The sequence below is a fragment of the Pyrus communis genome, chromosome 15, assembly GCF_041283825.1.
Source record: "Pyrus communis isolate YQ-2024b chromosome 15, ASM4128382v1, whole genome shotgun sequence".
Lineage (NCBI taxonomy): Eukaryota > Viridiplantae > Streptophyta > Magnoliopsida > Rosales > Rosaceae > Pyrus > Pyrus communis.
The window spans coordinates 37,796,234-37,817,367 of record NC_142579.1 but is presented as its reverse complement, the minus strand read 5'-3'; the positions used below and the strand labels follow the sequence as shown (position 1 = coordinate 37,817,367).

At 36.8% G+C, this 21,134-nt stretch overlaps 2 protein-coding genes and 1 pseudogene across 8 annotated transcripts; 1 reads left to right on the top strand and 2 right to left on the bottom strand.

Moving 5' to 3' along the window:
- Nucleotides 1-118: 118 nt before the first annotated feature.
- Nucleotides 119-6,547, bottom strand: LOC137746111 (Protein kinase family protein). Of its 7 annotated transcripts, none has more exons than XM_088686049.1 (20): nt 5,784-6,396; nt 5,144-5,254; nt 4,955-5,028; nt 4,780-4,849; nt 4,635-4,690; nt 4,424-4,495; nt 4,240-4,334; nt 4,079-4,142; nt 3,837-3,966; nt 3,537-3,755; nt 3,293-3,435; nt 3,029-3,203; nt 2,758-2,848; nt 2,480-2,637; nt 2,184-2,372; nt 1,883-2,090; nt 1,189-1,282; nt 1,039-1,112; nt 862-952; nt 119-388 (listed from the first exon to the last, which is right to left on the bottom strand). In XM_088686049.1, exons 1-16 carry the CDS (start codon nt 6,108-6,110, stop codon nt 2,031-2,033), a joined length of 2,034 nt encoding a protein of 677 aa, XP_088542175.1. In that variant the 5' UTR covers nt 6,111-6,396; the 3' UTR covers nt 119-388; nt 862-952; nt 1,039-1,112; nt 1,189-1,282; nt 1,883-2,030. The 7 variants fall into 7 exon arrangements, with proteins under 7 accessions (XP_088542175.1, XP_088542176.1, XP_088542177.1 ...); XM_088686050.1 differs by having other exon boundaries at nt 1,043-1,112; XM_088686051.1 differs by having other exon boundaries at nt 1,189-1,269.
- LOC137727551 (ATP-dependent RNA helicase DEAH13-like) lies at nt 6,317-11,694 on the top strand (annotated as a pseudogene).
- Nucleotides 11,695-13,657: 1,963 nt separating this feature from the next.
- On the bottom strand, nt 13,658-14,692 carry LOC137730271 (uncharacterized). Its single transcript, XM_068469334.2, has one exon. It carries the CDS (start codon nt 14,601-14,603, stop codon nt 14,007-14,009), a length of 597 nt encoding a protein of 198 aa, XP_068325435.2. The 5' UTR covers nt 14,604-14,692; the 3' UTR covers nt 13,658-14,006.
- Nucleotides 14,693-21,134: the final 6,442 nt, after the last annotated feature.

Genomic DNA, 21,134 nt, shown 5'->3' with positions numbered 1-21,134 from the left:
ATAGGGAAAGCTTAGTTTTCGTAAACCGTCATTCCGAGCACACAAGCATACGATGTGTAAGTCAGTTTCTCTAGTTCCGCTATGAGCTCTAGGCGTGCGACGTGTTCGGAAGAGGGGGGAAGTGAAGAGTTCATGTATTTCAAACGACGATAGCAACCACTGAAATCCTTCACTTTGACATTGTTTAAATCTGATTAAATTCGACAATAGTTTTTAAACAAAACCGATCCCTTGCAACCTAGATGCCTCGAGTTCATCATCGATTCGTCTTCTGAAAATTCCAAATCATGACCTCGCGGAAATTGGCACAATCAGTCCCATCAGTTCAATCCGGAAAAATCAGCACAGCAATGCCGTGCTCTGGGCTAAGATCGCTTTACATCTGCAGCTGAAAAAGAAACCAAATGCTTGGAGTTGAGAGGGAGGCTTGCATGCACATTTTCCCATCAGTTCAATCTTAACCGTTCATTTCTTGTATGAGTGAACCACATTTTTCTTATAGACTCGCATGCACGTTGGAAATAATAGCACATATGAATTATCAACAAGATGCATTGTTTTTTTGGTCAAAAAAATGACCAATGCTTTTCGGCAAAAGCAAACGCATAGTCATGGGTGCAGCATTCAATTTTCTGGCTCTTAATCTGTTCTCTTACGTTTAACTACTTTCCTTCTAGCACCTACCATTATTAAGTTTCCTACGACGTACCATTTAACCAACTTACAGGCTCATTTACGCAAGTAAACTAGAAATGCATCAAAAAGATGTTCATACAAGATAAAAAGCAGTATGCCATTGAAGTTTAACAACAGTTACCAGGGCAGGTCTGTTGGGATGTTATTTAAAGAAAAATGGCTTACCTTGTATTTGAAAACTCGCACTTCCTCCAATAGCAGCATCATGGATGGATATGCATGAACCACAAAGTCTCGCAAGCAGCTCACCTTATATCTATTAGAAACACAAAGACAACTATTTACATCAAATAAAACAATTACACAAGTAAAATAAAGGAGACAAGTGAAGAGAATCCTTACTAACTTGAGTACACACAAACAACTAAGTGCTGTCTAACAAATTATGAATGCCAATTGATAGCGAGACATTATAGCTACAAAATCAGACACGGGAAATCATAATATAAACCGCAAGAGAGAAATTTGCACAAAATCTGACATACAACTTACCAATGGGAAAGATGGGTTCTTTATCGGCATTATAGGTCTTACTTCATACATTGGTGCAATATAACCTTCCCTACTGCAGTTCTGCTTCAAAGACCTTGACCAAAATTATCAACTATTTAACCTGTAATACCCATTTATTCACTGGAAATCTAGCATAGTCATGTTGCACAACTTCTATGTGTAATGTACAGATAAGAAGAGGTCAGGATACACAATCAGTGGTTATAAATCAAAGGATACAAGCATTTGGAAAGTGATTAAGATTAACCAAAAACTAAGATGACTAAGAAACCATTACACACTGATGCTTTGAAGTATACAACTGCTTTCTGTTTAACGGTCAAATTGGGACATCTCATCTTAAAGTCCACAAAGAAGCTCACCCCCTCAAAAGAAAAGGGAAAAAAAAAAAAAAAAAAAAAAACCAAGTACATACTGAAGGGCTGAGAACATCAAAAACCACAGCTAGTCATAGCTGCACATTCCCAAATTCTATCAATAATCAAAACATGGCTTGTGCACATGCCTTCACCGAAGGAATTATTGCTTGGCAATGCACAAACTTTTTCACAATGGGAGGGAATAAACAACTTCCCAGTGAGATATATAATAAGCTCAAAAGATTGAAAGACAGTGCACAAGTACTTGTAACAGATGCTATGTTATGGTGGCAATAAAGAAGAGTTTAGCGTACATCAACTCCCAAATGCCAAGACCAATCAATTTCCCGTGAGAGGATCTTTTGCTCTTGAACAGGCACTAAATGGTAAACGCTGGCTTGTTGTTCATAAAGGTGAATTATCAGAATTCCATCCGTGGCATTTCAACATAAGCTTGGCTGTTCATGAGACAGTTCTACCGTAGCAAATAGATGCAATATAAAGGTTTTTTCCCCATTTCTCCTGCAAATTTGCCACATAGAAACTTGAGCTTTCAGAAACAAGAATGAAAAGGAAAAGGCAAGTACAAAGAAAATGATTAATCAAATATTCCACCTTAACGTGTGTACTAGGAAAAGCAGAAGTCCGAAGCGTCTCTTGAGTTTCATCTGCCAGTTTTCTCCTTGGAACACTAAGGACAAAAGCTGCCTGATCCCAAGTTGCTGCAGTTGACGTGATGCGGTAACCATTATCCCACCTTCGATGAATGCCTTCACTTGGATACAGAAAATCTAGTTCCACAACCTGAAATAGTTCACGTCAAGGGAGGCAAAACACAATTATGAGATGGTTTTTCTCCAACACCAAAAGGGTACATCAATAGAGCTGATATCTGCAAATCCCAATAAAACCTGGTCAGAAAATCCGGCACCGCGGGACATAACAATAGCCCATCTACTCCTAGCAGTTGCCATTGCAGTAACATGAAATCCTTCCCGCCATTTCTTATTAATCCACTTGAAAGGAAATGAATCGCTGACTTTATAGGACTGCTGTAAGTATTGGGTCCCTATATGAAGCAAAAGAGGACTAGTTAGACAATTAGATTGGCAATGTAACTGTACAGAATCAATGATGCACAATTAGATTGGCAAGGTAGATATACAGAATCACAGATGCTTAGACTAACCTTTAGACATTACAACTAAAGAGCTTCCATTGTTTGCTCCTGCTATCGCGCTGATATAGTAATTCTTGTCCCACTGCTCCATAATCCATTCCTTCAAAACAGAGATAAATAGTATGATTGATGTGTTCATTTAAACAAGAAATAGTCATAACCCTCCCCCATGTACCGTAATCTAAAAGAGAAAAAAATCCACGCAAATAAACAACGATGCTTGTGCAAACTAAGTTTCAACGTCAGTGGACAGCTCTTCTTGATATAATGGATCACAAACCTTATGCAGAAAATATGAAGAGAGTTCATAAACTTGGGCACTGAAGCCAGTGCCAGCATCCATGATAAGAGCCCAAAGATTTGAACTGGAAGCCACACTGCTAATAAATAACCCATCTTCATTTCCTTTCTCAATGTGTTGGGAGAGCCTCACATCTGCAACATTATAGTGATATCTACAACAAATGAAAACATAAACTTAGTTCACTGATAGGTCAAACTTGAACTAAATTTATACATTTAGTGTATAAACCTAAGGATATACCTTTGCTTCATAGGCCTACGAGCATTGTATACACTAATCCATTGGGTTGCAGGCATCCCCATACGAATCTTCTTCTTTGGTTGCTCATCATCCTCTTCCTCCAAGGCCAATCTTGCTCTCTTTTGTCCAACTTGGCATATAAGCTTTCCAATGCAAGAGATATAAGTTAGATGAACTCCAAAGGAAGACCTATAACTAACATCCATAAAACATAGTCTACATAGATGCAAGACATTCAAAGTACCTTCTGAGCACCATCAGTATTTATTGGCCTGATATCTGGGTTTGGGCCAACAATTCCATCAAAAAGGGATATGTACTTTGCATAGTTGGGTTCTTCATCAAACTTCAAATTCACCACATACTCAACAAATTGTCGGAATGGCTGAGGGCAGAAGCAACACAAAGTTTCTGGGGAAGTGGCCATCTTTTTCTTGCAGACAAGAAATCCTTTATTTTCTCCCTAAAAAAATATTGTGTTTTTGTGTTAAGAGTGGTATACATAATTAGATACAAGCCTACACAAATTTTTTAAATTATGAACCTGATATCCTTGCCATGGCAACCGACCACGAAGAAGAAATATCAGTGTGTAAGCTAGAGATTCCAAGTCATCCCTCCTGCTACCAGTTCTACCAAGATGAGCATGCACACTTGCATACCGCACCGTTCCCCTGCAGCACATTAATGATCAGTATACCAATGAGTAAAATCATTTTGTTTTTTTGGATTACTTGCAAAGATCATCATAGTTACGGTCAAATAATTAACCAATGTTTATTTCACCTGAAAACATCTGGACGTTGATCATAGTCGACATGCAGGCCAGTCGAATCTCGCCACCTAGTGGCTGTCATGTAAAAACAGTGAGATGACAAGGCATTTTGTAAATTACCCTGACAAGTAATTTCAGCTGTAAGTAAGGAGATTCTATAACAATGACTTACCTAATCCAAGGTCAACAAGAAACAGCTTCTTATCCTCGACAGTTCCAGGGGGGCCAAGCAAAAAGTTCTCAGGTTTTACATCCCCATGTACATATCTGCCATCAACATCATCAGAGAGGTTATAAAACCAGGTAAATTGCCATTAATAATTATACTGAAAGAAATTCTGAAACAAAATTATCACCCTCTGGAGTGCATCTTCTCCAATATGGATATTGCCTCAATGGCAATACATGCAACCATTTCAATTGACATCCTGAAATTTAAAAGGTAGGAATGTCAGATAGGCAGACAATGTTAAGTGTTGCAAGCAAATAATAAGGTGAAAAATGAAAATCTATTTCTTTATAAAGACAGGGTTAACTTTTTTCATTAGAAAGACAGGAAAAACTTACGTGTATGAGCTGTTATTCCAGACATCCCACAAACTAGGTCCGAGCATATCCATCACCTGTATACAGAGTAGGGTTGATTTATAATTCTGAAACTAGGGTAATTAGAAACTACATTTACAATGAAATTTGAGCAGACAACTCATACCATGATATAGAAGTCAGCTTGCCGACCCTTATAGTGAACTCTTGGCACCCCATGACTACCGCCAAGTGCACTGTGTAGACATAAGATAAAGTGAGAGTCAAAATACAAGATGGCAGGTGAGAAAGTGATATCTATTCAACGAAACATATCACAAGAGAAGACAGAAGCCTCTTACTTGTAAATCTGCCATTCGTAAGGTGGGCCATAATTACATCCTTTGCTACTTCTATGCTCAAATTTCAATGCAACCTAGATGAAACAGATATGTTAATACAAATCCGACAGAACACTTGTTTCTTGTTTTTTCTTTCCAGAAAACAGATTATGCAATGATGTTAAGCCATAAGAAAAGATGATTGCACACCTCAACAGCTCCAGGACCAGCCCCCATGCGTCGACCAACATATACTTGACCAAAGCCTCCTTTCCCCAATTTCTTCTCTGTTTTGTACACTGGGGAACCACCAACCTGGACCTGTTGTCAATAAATCAAGAATGAGCAAAATTTTCAAAGAATACGACGAAATGCTAATCAAATAGTTCACAGCTGACGGCGTGACACACACGTTATTAAGAAGAAAACTGCACTTTCCTGCCACGCCCCCCACTCACAAAGAGTTCACTGCCCATTTAAGTAAATGAAAGACAACACCACATTCTCCCAATCCCAACTGGAAGTAAGAACACGGGAAAACGCCGAATGCAAGACTTTCAAGACCTTCTTCAAAGTTAGTAGATTATGAATAAACAATAACATTACTATAAAACAAAATTTTTAAATTTTTCTTCAACCTCATATTCTATAATTTAAAAATGGAACTAAAGACTGAGACTTTGAATGGAACAAACAAAATACACAAAAAGTTTCTCCCTTTTTCACCTTCTTCATCCCACACATCATCCAAACAAAAACCCAATATCGAAAAATAAATTAATTTTTCCAAAAAAATAAAGTGAAATGAAATGCCCGCGGTGAAAAAAGAAAAAGAAAAAAAGAGAGTGACCTTCTCGGGAATGGGAGCTGCGCCCTCGTCGTCAGCTGCAAGGCCCTTATCGCCACTGTGACCGCCACTATCGTACTCGTCCATTGCTCTCTCACTTGCCTCCTCCTCTATGTCTTCCTTAAACGACCTCGTTTCAATCACCGGACCGCCCACGGCCCACCTCCGCTTGCGGGCACCAGCTGCCTTCTTTTGTTTTTGATTATTATTCTTTTTCTGCTTCTGATTATTATTACTATTCTTCTTGTTCCGCCGAGTCCGTATAGTCGCCTTCCGAGGCTGGGTCTTGGTGATCGGGTCTGGGTTTCTGCGTGGACGCAGCTCAGGCATGGTAAGATCGGTGGCGGTGGTCCATGAAGAGCGAGAAGCGCGCCTTATCGGGAAAATTCATGAAGCTTGTAGAACCATCGGCGGATGAAATCGATCAGTGTGGATGCTGAGAGAGAGAGAGAGAGAGAGAGAGCGAAACAGATGGTGTAGAGAGAGAAAATTAGGGTTTGGAGAAGGGAATTTTGGGATCTGTGGAGGGAAATCAAATGGAAAAGGAGGAAGGAGAAGAAGGGGATTCTGGATTTTTCAGAGCGCAGAGAAAGAGACAGAGAAAATATGAACAGATGGAGAGGTAAATTTGTAAATTTGTTTATATTTTTTTGAATTTTTTTGGTAATATTATTAATATATTATGACTCTGAGCTTAATTAGTTGAGATTTTGTAATTAAAAAATGGTGATCAACTAACTTTTTTTTCTTTTTTGGATAAGAATTGGAACAAGGTTCCTTTTAAGATTCTCTTTATAAGAATTTTAAAGATCTTTCAATCATATTTATTTATCATACATCGTATGATCATAAATTATTATAAATTTTTTTATTTAAATTTGAATATAAACAGTACTTGACGAAAAATGACCGCATAATGTATGATAAACAAACGTGATTGAAAGGTTTCTGAAATCTTCACAACGAAGATCCGAAGAGGATGCTCATATTCATTTGGATTTATATTTTATTTTTTGGATAATGTTAATATATCATGGAAAATTACAATTTAAAATTGCATAACAAATTGCAGAGGGATCACGTGCTCCACTTTCCAGAAGGTGTAACGGACTCTTTCATTTTTGGAAAATTAAATGTGACCAAAAGTTTGAACTTACAATATAATATCAATCATATGATCTTAATTTTCTTAAGAAAACTAAGGTTCGACAAACAAACTGAAAACCAACCAAACAAAACCGGTTTTGATTTTTTTTTTTTTTTTGTCATTTCGGTTTATAAAAACCGAATCAAACAAGAAGAATCGATTTAGATGCAATTTGTATCAATCGGACCAAATCGCTTATTTTGAAATGTATAAAATACATGTAATTTTTAGAAGATATGTGATTAGATATTCTAAAGTTATGAAAGTGTAAATTTAAGGTTTTTTGGCTAAAACCCTAAACCCTAGAACCCAGACATGCAACTATTTTGGACATTGGTACTGGGTGCCAATTAAGTTTGTTCCTTTGATGTGGCTCTCTATTTTTGTTTGTCAATTTACGTTGCTCCATGTTTGTTTCTTGCCTTCAGATTACTTGCCGTTTGTTGTAATACATACATGGCTTCTGTAGAAGAATTAGAATGCTTATTTCTTTTTTAATTTTGAAAGCATGCACATTAACGAAATTGTGGATTCTATACGCACGCCATTTGAGCAAACTGACGAAAATTCTAGTGTAGTCAATCTTTAGTGTTAATGCTGACTCTTTTTGAAAAGTTCGTGCACTCTTGAATCCAAGAACATAATATCATGAGCAAATTAAAACTTGGATTCAAATATCAAGGGCTAACACTCCAATTTACTCAAAGAAGTTTCCTGAAAACAAAAAATTGTAAACGAAACTTGATGGACAAATTTTACTAGACATCCGCAGGGCATCAGATTTTTCTGCATCAAGGTCTCTAATTTCCCCAACTACAGTACATGTATCAAGACCTAATGAAGTTGATCACAGGCAAGAAAAAAGCTTCCAATAGTAATGATGGAGCAGGAGATCATGGAGCCTATTAACAAAAATTCCACTGTAACTGTTATTATACGTGGAGAGATTGGCCGGATGTGAAAAAACGACCCAAGTTCCTCAGGTGGGTTAATTTTTTGGTGTTTATTCTTGTTCTAATTGTACATTAATTATTGTTACTAATTTTGCGATTGATTACTTTTCGTGCAGTTTCTTTATGAAGATGGGTTTGGCTTGAGCTACTCTTGTGCCCAGAGTGGTATGATCGGTGTTTACTCAACCTCGCCATGTTGCATTCTGTGCGACTTCTAGGCGAGTAGCATTTGAGCTTGGACTACATTTAGGTGAAGATGTTGGCTTTCAACTTCGGCATGACAAAAGGATGAGTAAATGTTGCTCCATCAAATTCATGACTGACGGAATATTACTATGAGAACTCAAGGTTTTTTAGGCAAATGATATGGTTTAATCCATGTCATGACTTGAACGTTTTAGCATCAAATAACTAATGTCTACGCTATTCAGGTTTATATTTATGCTGGATTATATGTGTTGATAATGTATTTTACACCAAAACAGGTATCATTATTGTCTTCTTTGTGTAATGTTTCTTCTTACCGTGCAGAGTGCTTTTTTGTTGAAGAAATACTCTGTTATAAATCTTGATGAAGTTCATGTTCGGAGCTATGTAAGACATATTCTAAAATCACAACAAGAAGACATTAGGATCACGAATAAATCAAATCAATATAAAATAGATATCGACTAATTATATTAAACTTATCTGTAGAATATGAAAGACATGGTTATGAAGATGAAGCCATTGATCCTTGCGAACAAAGTAGAAGTAGTCTTCTACTTCCACTACCTCTCAATGAACTCTACTATCGAAATAGGCTTGTAGTTTTTGTGAGTTTCAGTTGGTATGGAAGTAGGGACTATTCTTAGGTTATATAGCTAGGGTTTCAACAAATTCCTTCCTATTACCGGAAATGATATCAACCCAAATCATATTTAATCAATTAGAGTCCCATCATGACTCTTATTCCTTGTATTTACTTAATAAAGGTCCATAATTGATCGCATTTAATTAGGACTCCAATATGTTTATTTCCTTAAGGCACCGAGAGTCCTAGAGATTTCATTAACTTGATTGTCAAGTCAATTATTCCCTCATTTATTCTAGGCATAATTCATTGTCATTCACAAAATGGTTTTACAAGCTATACCACAAGCATTCTTATGCGAATGCTTTCACGTGTTAGCATAGCGTGTCGCCGCATCAAGTGACCTCAAGTGTGGTCATTATTACTAAATGTTACATTAATCAAGGTTTATAACCCCATTCTTTGTACTCACTTCCATGTGATTACAGAAGGAATATAAAAACCAGCAAAAGTTGATGCGTTCGGGAAAAACTGTTAAGTCCCGGTGTTGACCCTAAAAACTACCAAGCCTACGTGGCACGCAGACCGAGTAATCAATAAGCTAACTACGTCATTCGGTTATGTGTAGGGCGTGCCAACTCGTCGGTCGAGCTCAACCGGGGAGTAAAATGTGTTGATGTTGCGTTGAGCGCGCTGCTGACTTCTTGATCTTGCGACTGCGGCCGAGAAAGGAACACGTCTCGATCTTCGGGTTCTAGAGCCTGAAGACAAGGCTGCTAGTCTTGCGAAGTTCAATGATCGTCGGCGCCAGGTTCGGTCATAGTGATTATATTCGTAAGAGTATAAGCATGCCGAACTGGCATCAAACTATACGAACACAAGTACTCAAAAGAGATGCATGTCTTAATGGTAAATGTGGTTCGACCGTCAGAATGCTGAACTCTAAAACTTACTTGTGAATATCCAATCTTAAAACAACTCGACGTTCAATGCGCCGAGTCCAGTAATCTATAACACATCATTGCGCTGAAAAGGCTAATGAGATGACCTCTGCCAATAAGGATTCAAAAATCCTTGTCGACCAAGACTTGGATACATAACCAATCGGCCTCGACGTAGTACTGTTTATCCAAACCGAAGGTGTTCCGGATCGGCTGATTCTACGGCAACAGTGTTGTTTATTCAAACTGAAGATGTCACCGGTTGCCTTCACAGTGCTGTTTATCCAAACTGAAGATGTGTTTGGCGGAAAAAGAAAATAAAAATCTCAAGGTTGTTGAGAGGTTTCACATAGAGCTAGAGTTTGAGCAGGGTAGTTTGTGTGTTGAATTTGAGGGAGCTTTACCATTATCTGCCGCTTTATATTTATAGGGTTGGATATTTGCTTGATGACCACATTGTAAAACCCATGCTATAAACAACTTTGAACAATCTTCATCACCACAATACGCGGCATGCACGGTATCACCTCTTGATTTAGCCGCTCCCAAGCACACGTGGAGGATATTCCTTTGATCTCTTCTTGATAATTATTGGAAAAAAACTCCATAATTATCTCTTTTTAATTGACCACATCTGACCAAACAATGATGGCTTTATCCCATCATCATGTGATCCACGGTCAAAAGATCACGACGTCACTATCCTTGTGCTAATGGACTCTTCCCAATGTGTCCATAGGTTGAAGCCTACTATTTTGTTCAGATGTCATCCTAATCACATCACCTCATAATTTCACCTTTATCCCATGCATGGATTAATTGCACGAAACTAATCCAGTAGTAACTGTATTGCCGCGTGAATCTTCCAACACCAATATGCCGAATATCTCCAATTAATTCTAAACTACAGTTTAGAGATATTATTTGCATCACGTTTATCTTGTACAAGATAATTCATTATTTATCATAATTATTATGATAAAAAATCATAATATATAATAAAATTATCTTCATTTTTATCCGATGGTGTGGAGCTATGCTTACTCAACGACCTTAATTGTACCGATTGATAGTGTAAATTTGGGTCCAAACACCCGGAGATCAGATTTTCCCATTAAAGCTTGTGTTGATGAGTGCTACGTTGCTAGTGGAAGACTTCGTCAGAACTGTTTTACTACCCTCCTATCGTAGAAGTTGAAACCAGACAATTTAAGGTAACCGTTACCTTAGAAATGAGAACTGATACAGAAAAGCCTTAAGTTAAACAAGCATATCAAAGGTCTTGAAAATTCACAAGAGGCTGCCACCTGGGGGAATACTTGTCGTTGTCACTGGGCAGGGAGTAGGGTCCTTGTGTCGAAAGCTACGCAGAGCTTCGAAACTGATTATGAAAAGATCACCTTCTGTTGACGGAACAAATATTGAAACGGATATTTGTGAAGCATTTGAGGAAGATCCGTGCGAGACAGACGAGGATGATGAGTTGGGGTTTTATTCGTATGATTCAGATACGAAGAGTGAGCTAGAAAATTATGGTGAGGAAGACGATGATAGGGATGCATTGTGCCAAGATACTGATGATCTGGAGGCTTATTCTAACCAATCCAATCGTAGCATGGGGAAAACTGGGGCACTGCATGTTCTCCCTCCTTACGCTAGGCTGCCTCCAGAAGAGCAATCTCGTGTAGTTGTGGCCACTAATGTGGCTGAAACCTCCTTATAGATGGGATAAAGTAGGTTGTCGATACAGGAAAAGATAAAGTGAAGGACTACAATTCGTCAAATGGCACATGGAAACATATTAAATACAGTGGCTCAGTAAGGCATCAGCTGACCAACATAAAGGAAGGGCTGGAAGAACTGGGCCTGGCCACTGTTACCTCCTTGTATTCTCCCGCGGTGTATTGTAAACAAATACCTTGACTTTTCCCTACCAGAAATATCCAAAGTCCCTGTTGATGGTGTTGTCCTTCTTCTCAAGTCTATATGGATATTCATAAGGTAGATCCAAAAACATGTATAATTATATAGACAAAAATTTTAGATATGGATTGCTTTTATACTGATGTAGCCCTTGCAAATATGGAGAGAAATCAGTCCACTGCTCGACTTCAGCAGGATTCCTATACCTTTCATTCTGAAGGTAACGATTCATATCTGTTAGAAAAATTAAACCCTCGGATGAGATTTAAGCAGATTTTGAGTATCTGGTTCGTCCGTGCAGGCTCGACCAATAGACTCACTACAATATCCCTAAAGAAACGAATGAGATCTCCAGTTGGCTTTCTGCAAGCGGCTTGACGTGCATCGCTCGTAAATCTGATAGTTTCTGCCTGCAGATGCTCATACTAAAGAGTGAGAGAAGAATGCAGCAACAGAGTAATTGCAAGATTGCAACTCAGGTAAATCCCTGCTTGGAATTATATGAAGAGAAAACGTAAAAAGTACGAAACTTGTTTGTCAAGTCATTTGGCTTCAAAGACAACCATTTCATAATTTTCACCTGCTCACTGCTAAGCAAGTCTCCATTGCTAATGCAACCTTTCTAGCTTGTTTTCACATCCAAGGTGCTTAAAACTTTCTTTTAATAGCTATTTGTGGTTTCGTTGTTTAATCATTGGGTTGTATTTCTGAAAGAACTTTTTACGATTGTATTAGACTTCTATGGGGTTTATGTGAGATAATGGGTCGTGGGCGCCCATCGTTTACGGATCGTGCCTCGCAAAAAAGGGACTTTGCCTAAAGGAATTAGATCCTCTTCTGATCTTGTCATTGGGGATTCTGGAATCAGTTAATACTAACCGTTCATCAAAAATTATGTGGCCATAGCTTTTTCTTTTTTATATTTTCAACCGTAAGGCAATTTTTTTTTTGCGTGAAAAATATAAAAAAGAAACAATAATACTATTCTTACCATGTTTTTGTACCACAATTGTATACCACCTTAGGTGACATTTGATATGCATAGTCACATCATCTAAATTAATTAGCATTTAATTTCAAAATGTTAATCAATAATTAATAAAAAGATTGTTAATTAAATGATGATTGTAGTATACGAGGGGTCTCCTTCTTCCTTCCCCTTTCCATTCTCCTTCTTTTTCCTTCCCCTTTCTTTTTCACACCAGTTTTTTTATTGATTTCTGTTGATTTTCATGATTATGGTCAAGCTTTATAGAATTTACTCGTATACCACAATCACCATTGATTTCTATCTCCAAACTCATGCCCCGTAGCCCCAATCCTCATTCCTCTTCAAGTATTTCTGTCTCCAATCTTCATCGGTACTCCATGGTTATTCATCTAGTGATTTTTATTTTTTTCTTTTCAAAATAAGTTTTTGTCATTTAAAAGAAGGATTTCATCTGATTATTCCATTAAGTAAAGCCTATTAGCTTTCATGCAAATTAGGAGTCAAAATCAAGTTTTTCTATTGGCTTAGGGTTCATACCCAATTAAGTTACTAACGCAAGAGGGAGATCTTGAAGTCTACAATTTTCCTTATTTAAGTGTTTTAATTAATAAGAAAATTGAAATTAAATGATGTAGCTTGTCCAACTTATCTGCCACCTAAGATGGTAAAGAAATGTGGTACAAAATTGTGGTAAAAAAAACATTACTCAAAAAAAAAAAACTGTGGCCACACAATTTTTGATGAATGGTTGGTATTAATTGATCCCCGGAATCCCCAGTAAATAAATCCGGAGAGGATCTAAGTCCTTGCCTAAATTGAAATCCATAGCTTAAATTTGCTTTTGTTTAATGTTTAACATTATTTTATAGGATTATCGGATTCACCAGATTATTGAACTTACCTTTGGTCTTCTTCAATCTTCTGACTCATGACACTATATGGAAATTAGATAATTTTTTCGGGGTATCCGAAACACCCTTAACTAGTGTTATTATTTTATTCTAATCATAACTTAATATGTGTGTATGTATATTTTATCAATATATTGTAGAACTAAAAATACTAATCATGTCGTCCACTTATACCATAACATCTCACATCGTTGTGTCTTAAATTTTTTACAAAAAGGTAAAAAGTGAAACTTACATTCTTTAAACTCTGAAGAATTTCTGCATTTCATAATACATGCAAGGGTTCTAACCGTTCTCTAAGTCTTAACTGTACATGCAATAAGGAAAGCATGAGTTCTAATTGCTTCAATAAATACACTCTCAAACTACATAAAGATGAGATTCGATCTTCAGTATGCTTAATTAATACGTTAGATCTAATAAAGCAGTTAAGATCAGCGAGATGAACTGCACATATTAGAAGCTAACGTATTATGCCGAACAATATGAAAATCCTCCCAAAGACGTTGATCATCAGGTACCTGTTACATGTAAATCTCTCTCCGCATCTAAACTCGTGGGCCTACTTCAGCTGTATCGACCTGCAGCCATCCACTTTTGCAACATTAACTCTCTATAAAACTTGTCAATAAATTCCTGGGCTGCCTTGTCCACGTGGTAATCCTCCTCCTCATCACCACTCAACGGAAACAAAGGCTCCCACTCCCTTATCCTCACCCGCGCCCGCCTGACCATTGGCAGCGGCTCGACCACGTCACTGCAACGAGAATTCACTTTCCTCACCCCGTGAACCGTCGCCAATGCATCCTCGCACATCATCGGCACGTAAGCTCCCCTCCGCGAATGCTGCCAAACATACCGGCCCTTGTACGTCTTGCCGGATTGACACGGAGGAGTGTAGGATGACCTGCGTGGCGGGCTGCTGGTGCAGCTGAACTCGTACTCCAACGGGTACACGAACGACGTCACGTGCACGTCGTGCGACTTGCAGCTAAGCGCAGTTTGGTGACGGACCATGAAATCATTGAAAGACTTGCCTAAGATCTTCCCATGTTTCATCATCGTCAACTTTTTCTTGGACACACCCTTTTGTAAGGTGAACAAAACTAGACGTACCATGTTGACTAATTTCTTGGCTATGAACGGTGTATTTGTAGGTTCCATATTTTAGGGTTTGGGGAATAGGGAATTATTCAGAGGCTAAAAAACTGGGAGGCAGAGATAGATCATAGAGGTTATGAGTTCAATGAGAGAATGATGAAGATAGGAATATATTTAAAGGCCAAACAGAGTAGGATGGGGCCCTAATATATTTATTTTTTATAGTTTTTGGGGACTAAAGTCTAGAGAGTGTATTTTTCATATTTTTCTATTAATGTTGATAAGTGTAACATAATATGCGTAATCATTGCCTTTTGTTTTGTGCTGTTCTTTTTCTTTTTCTAATTAGGTGTTTTTTCTTTGTTAATTTGCATACGTTGTCCCTACAAAACTAGTGCGTCTGAACTTTTAATTAAAATTTTAATTTCTCAAATCAATTAACTGCCATCCATTTTAATTGCCACCATTGATTTCAATCTTGAGTTGTATGTGCCACGTTATTCCGTGCTCGAATTTGATGCATATAGTTTTATCCATACTTTTTTTGAATATGCATCAAATTCGAGCACTGAATAACGTAACACGTACATCATTAATCAAACTCAACTTGAATTAAAGTATAAATTTGAATGGTACGGCATCATTTGGTGTACAAGTTAGCGTACCTAGCATTATTTTTACCTATATTAAGGAATGCGTTTGTAAGTTTGTCAGTTTTATGTGTCTCAAAAACATCATTCAAAAACCAATATTATAGTACAGGGAAGTGAAATAAGGAAAAAGAAAGCTAAGTTCATATTAATAATGGACTAATTATAGTGGGGGATAAAGGAGTAGAAAGTGAAAAATGAATGGCAATCGGTTATATGTGGAAAACTTTAGTTAGGTGTAAGCCTTCCCCTAGCCCTACATTATCCTATACTTTCAAATTTATATACCAAACTGTTAAGGAAATCAAATTCTTTGAATTAGTTTATTCACGTATTGGATTTGATCATGATGAAAGCTAACATGTAGGATCCTATGTCTTTTACTTGTTTAATCCCCGGTGCACTTAAAGTCGAAGAAGTTGGCATTTTATTCATCTTTGGAGGGTTGGGAAGGAATGGCAAAGTGGCAAACCACATTTTGTGGATTTTGGCGTGGTTGTACATTTGACATGGGACCATAGTGTACTTTCGAGAAATAACCATTTGTAAAATGCAATTATGTTATCACAACAAATTAGTCATAATCAGATATCGTGCTCGCTACTCACAACAAGATTTATTCTCATAACATAGCTACGTCACCATAATGTTCAATCACAACTAAGAATTGTACTCATCATTCATATATATATATATATATATATATATATTATTTCTGTGTGAGTCGGATCTAAGACCTATGTTTGAAAATAGAGACACAACTACCAGCAGACTACCACCACACTGCTGCATGGTGCTACCAATTTACTTGTTATTATAATACGAGAGAATCCATATCTTAGATTTAGAATATAGTAGATATATTTGTTCTATGAGAGTATTTTTTGCTCACCACCATTTAATGTGGTGTATGCTCACCACTTTATTTATAATCGTTAGATGAGTTTAAATTTCGAGATTCGTGTAATGGATAGGAACAAATCTCAAAATTCAAACTCATCTAATAGTGATAAATAGGGTGATGAGTATATATCACACTAAATGATGGTGAGCAAAAATACACTCATGTTCTATAATGCGTTACGATGTGTGGTTACACCAAAAAAAAGTACTCATTACAAAGGGCCATTAAATTTTCTTTTTGTTCAGTGAATGAAAATGACCATCTTATTAAATAACCCTAATTGTGTTAGGTTGGCAATGGCAGTCGTATTTACATATATTTTTTGTTAGGTGTGGAATTTTATTTCAATGACTTGTATAGATGTAGATCATATATACCAACTTATTAATTCTACTAGTAAAGCATCAACCCCCATCAGCAATTGGTATTGGGGTAGCTTTAACTTAGATGCCGACTGTTCAGGTAAGAAGGTACCTCAGATATTCTATAGGCAGCAACAATATTTATATCTGAAGCAAAGAAGAACGTCATCCAAATAGTTCGAATATGGAAGTTCTGAGATTCTAACCAATGTATATGATTATTTGAAGAAGAATCACATTCTTTCTCTTCGTATAAGTTTTTGATCTGATAAATAAAACGAACGATCCTTTTACACAAAAGATTCGACCTTCTTTTTAATTGAAAGATTCGAACTAATTCTCTGTCAAATTTTTAAGGGACGAGAAAAAGAAAAAGCTTGCCATTTAAATAATGGGACAAACTACTTTCATATTAGAAATAAATTCTGGAGTTTAGTTTTTGGATAATCTTGAGTACTCTTGTTATTTCTAGAGTGTTCGGCATTTGTCTTAAAAATGTATGAAACTTTAACAAACAACAAGTTAACGCTTGCGTCGTTTACAGACCAGATGTGGAGTGAATAAAGTCTGAAAAGGGAAATTTTAAATTTTTTTATACTAATAAAATAAGAGAAATGTTAAGGAGATTCTCTTAAAGTGAGACTTTCTATGTATTCTCCGTCATTTTATGTTTATGGCATAAAGTTTTATAATGTTGGCATCGAAATTCTACGAAAAATATGAGGTGAAGGAAAATCTATGAAGAATCTCACTTTTGAAATAAAATAATTGTTGCAATTTATGATAAAAATAAAAATAAACTTTTCAAAGAAAGGGAAGTCAGAACTAGATAAACTTTATAGGCCATTATGGTCCATGACTGACATCATTAATATTGTCCTAATTTAATCACCTATTATTATATGTTGCATTTTGTTGGGCCTTAGAAATCTCACTTACAAGCCCAATCATATCTCAAAGCTAAATCGTTGTGGAAGCGTCACAACCCAAGCTTAAATCCATGCATAAAGTGCGAGAGGTTCATAGCATGTTTATCAACACGTTTAAATGGGCCCAAGCCACCGTAACGGGGCTTGCCGAGTGGTTCATAGTGTGTATGGTTGCGGAAGTTCAGTGGGCCTACATGGAACTAGAATTGTAGAAGGCTTTAGGCTGCTTAAGAGAACCAAAAGTCCAAGCACATGAATTTAGCTTCACGTGCGAAGGCTTGAGAGAAAATAGTTTTATCCTTACACTTTCCCTAACAAACCAACTAGGATACTTAGGAAACAATTAAAACTCAAAGCCGAGCTAACCAAATAAAAACTCGAATCACATGTTTACCTGGAGTTAACTTTTATTGTGCAGAAAATAGGCTTTCCCTTCCAAGATCACACAGGAAAAAAAAGAGAGAAAGTATGGAGAAACATTACCGAAAATAGAGTTATGATGTGCGGCTTGGTTCAAGGAAGAAGAAACTTTGGGCAGAGTGCTCAAACAAGCTTCACATGACTCGTAGCCTCTACAACATTATACCAAAAAGGAAACCTATAATTGTAGCCATGAAAAAAAATAAAGGGAAGACTTAGTTGATTTCGAATAGGAGAAGAACCCAAGAGATTCCCCAACTAAAGTCTGAAAAGATCCCTACTTCAATAAATATAAGACATCAATACGCTATAAATGGGATAACCACGCGAGGGGAGAAGAACGAAAAGTCAAGAATGCACCAAGCAGAGCAAGCTTTCTCTAAGTGCAGGCAGTGACAAAGCTAGGAACTATCGGGGGACGGACGAATGTAAAAGAGTGCAAGGTTCAAAAGCATATCAACAAGCAAATCCTTTTAGATAGTAAACAATATTAACGTCGTCTATAATTTATCAATACAAACAAGTTATAATTGTTCCCAGTATTTGTTGGTTTAACAAATATTCTTCAAAACAGCCTGAACTAGCAAGGGAAACATTCAACTACCGGAGGAAGCACTTTGTCACCTAGGAAAACACTTCGTCATCGAGGAAAGCACTTCGTCACCGACGGAAACATTTGACTACCAATGGAAGCATTCACAATCACTGAAAGAGCTTCCATTGCTACCGGAAGAGCTTCCACAATCATGGGAAGAACTTCAACTACTGCGAAAGCACCTCATTACCACTAGAAGCACTCAACATAACACTAGACCAAGCACCCATGAACTGCTGGAAGAACAACAAAGCATTCCCTAAGACTTGCTTTTCCTTTGGGATTTTGAGCTTAGTACTCGCTAACTTATAAACGGGGGACATTAAGGTTTTGGCTCGTCTCTTTATGACACAAGCCCATCAAAGCTTTTGGCACAAACACCTCCCCTTAAAAAATGGTTTTATCACCTAAAAGTCTCGGTGATATGTTATAAGTAGAATCTCTCATGTATTAATTGTATATCTTTTTTTCACATGACCAATGCAAAATCTTATTTTCCAACAAAACTTAAGACCTCAAATTGTGAGCTAAATATAATTAATCAACTAAACTACCAGCCCTCACACAATATTTTATATATTATTTCCATATGTATAATTAAATTGTTCGAGCTTGAGTTTATAACAATTTTTTTAACTAGCGTGCATTATTAGAATTCGTTTTAAACTCAAAACCTTTGACTCACTGTAGAAGGTGTTAGACCATCTCCAAACTCTTGGAGTAAAATCTAAAATTTTTAGTCTAGAAAATTTAGGTTTTAACCCAGAAACAGTTTTATCTACTCCAACCATTCTGGCCAAAAAGTTTAGCACCAGATTATTAAAGAATGAATTTAGGCTAATTTTTTTTTTAACTTAACTTAAAAAAAATATGTAGACTATCATAAATTAATTTTATGAACATTTTGACGTAAAAATATTTAAATTCCGATAAATATTTAAAAATCACTAAATCGACGCATGAAACTCATGAAACACTTTAGAAGAATATGAAACACATGATAGAGATTGGAAGAATTGTAAATGGGAAGAAATGGTTTCGGAAGATGGTAGAAAGAAAAATTGGAAGAATTGTAGAAGAAAAGTGAGTTTTGTGTGGATGTTTGAACAAATACATAGGTATTTATAGAGTTTTTAGGTGAATTTTGGGTTAAATAATTTTTTTAATTATTTTGGCATTTGGATTTAAATTTGGGTAGTTAGATCTTCTTTTTTTTTTTTACTGTTAGATTCGATCTCAGCCGTTGGATTCAATAAATATATAAATATACAACTAAAAAAAAATGTTTGAATGTGGACCGTTGGATGAACCAACAACCCAACTGATTGTGGCCACCAGATCATAAAAGAGTTGTTGAGCTCAGTTACCCATCAGACATCTCAGACAGACAGCCCCATGTGGGTGGGCCATATTCTCTGAGCTCCACCAAGTTTTTTGGGCTAAATCTTGGGGGGAATTTATGTTTTTTTTTAGGTTTTAACACTTAATTCAATTTTAGAACAAGGGTTGGAGAGAAATTGGGAAAGGGGGGAATAGAAGGGAAAATTTAGAACTTACTCCAAGAGTTAAAGTTGGTCTTATAAAACCAGAAAATTATATAAGCCATGTGCGTTATTGGAGGCTTAGAGTGTCTTATTATATATAGAAGTGAGTGGGCAACTAAAAAATAAATAAATAAATAAAGATTTGCAACCAAGGCACCGACCAGTTCCCACATCACTTTCATTGGCCTAATTAACCCTAAGATGTATTTAAGGGCATCCATTAATTCATGTTTCACAAAACTAATTGTTCTCAATTTCTTTGTTTATTTGTCATGGCAGAAAACTAGCGAGCTCAAAGGCCATGCAGCAGAACAAGTTTGGCCTCTCTTGGCACATTTTTGTAACTTGCACAAATGGTTGCCAGTCCTTGACACATGTCACCTAGTTGACGAAGTCCCCAGCCAGCCAGGTGTGATCCGGTATTGCACCGTTCCTCTCCCTTATCCGGACGATGGGACGACCATCAAGTGGGCCAAAGAAAAGCTTCTCATGATCGATCCAATCAACCATTGTTTAAGCTATGAGATCAATGAAAACAATATCGGATTCAAGTCATACGTTGCAACCATGCAATTAGTCCCAATCAACGGTGAAGAGGGCGGAACCGGGTCCAGAATTGAATGGTTATTCGTTAGTGATCCGGTCGAGGGATGGAAATATGAAGATCTTCAAGTTGTTTATGAAACTTATCTTGAATTGATAACAAAGAACATGAAGAATGCTCTTCTAGCTCGAGGTGAACGATTTTTTTTTTTATTGTAATGAAAATACGAGTGGTACACCACGTGTTTTTATATAAGTAATGGGAAATTTTATTTTTTAAAAACTTTTTAACACACATATCCTATCATTTTTATAGTGACACGTGATATACCATCTCGTGTGCCAATTTATGTTGAATTGGTTTTCATGCAAGTTGACATTATTATATTATATTGTATCACACCATAGGGAAGTTATAAATAAGGTAAATTAAGTTAAAGTTGTTGCATCATGTTGTATCACACTATACGAAAGTAATATTAAGTTGACATTATTACTTAGATGCTTTCAGCAAGTATCCGCTCCACATTTGGCTATCTAGCGTTTGATGTGGGTACGATAACTGGTACACTAGAAGTGCGTACTTCTTGATCCTCTCGTACTAGGAAAAAGTCCTTGCAATAGTCTAACGTCCACACTAAATATAG

Bases quoted from the DNA above. Each gene is read 5' to 3' on its own strand.
- LOC137746111 (XM_088686045.1), bottom strand. From the start codon at position 6,110: ATGCCTGAGCTGCGTCCACGCAGAAACCCAGACCCGATCACCAAGACC. The intron at 4,850-4,954 runs GTAAGAGGCTTC...ATGTCTACACAG, and splicing joins TACGAATGGCAGATTTACAA to TGCACTTGGCGGTAGTCATG. The intron at 3,756-3,836 runs GTTCATAATTTA...ATATTTTTTTAG, and splicing joins TGCCATGGCAAGGATATCAG to GGAGAAAATAAAGGATTTCT.
- LOC137730271 (XM_068469334.2), bottom strand. From the start codon at position 14,603: ATGGAACCTACAAATACACCGTTCATAGCCAAGAAATTAGTCAACATG.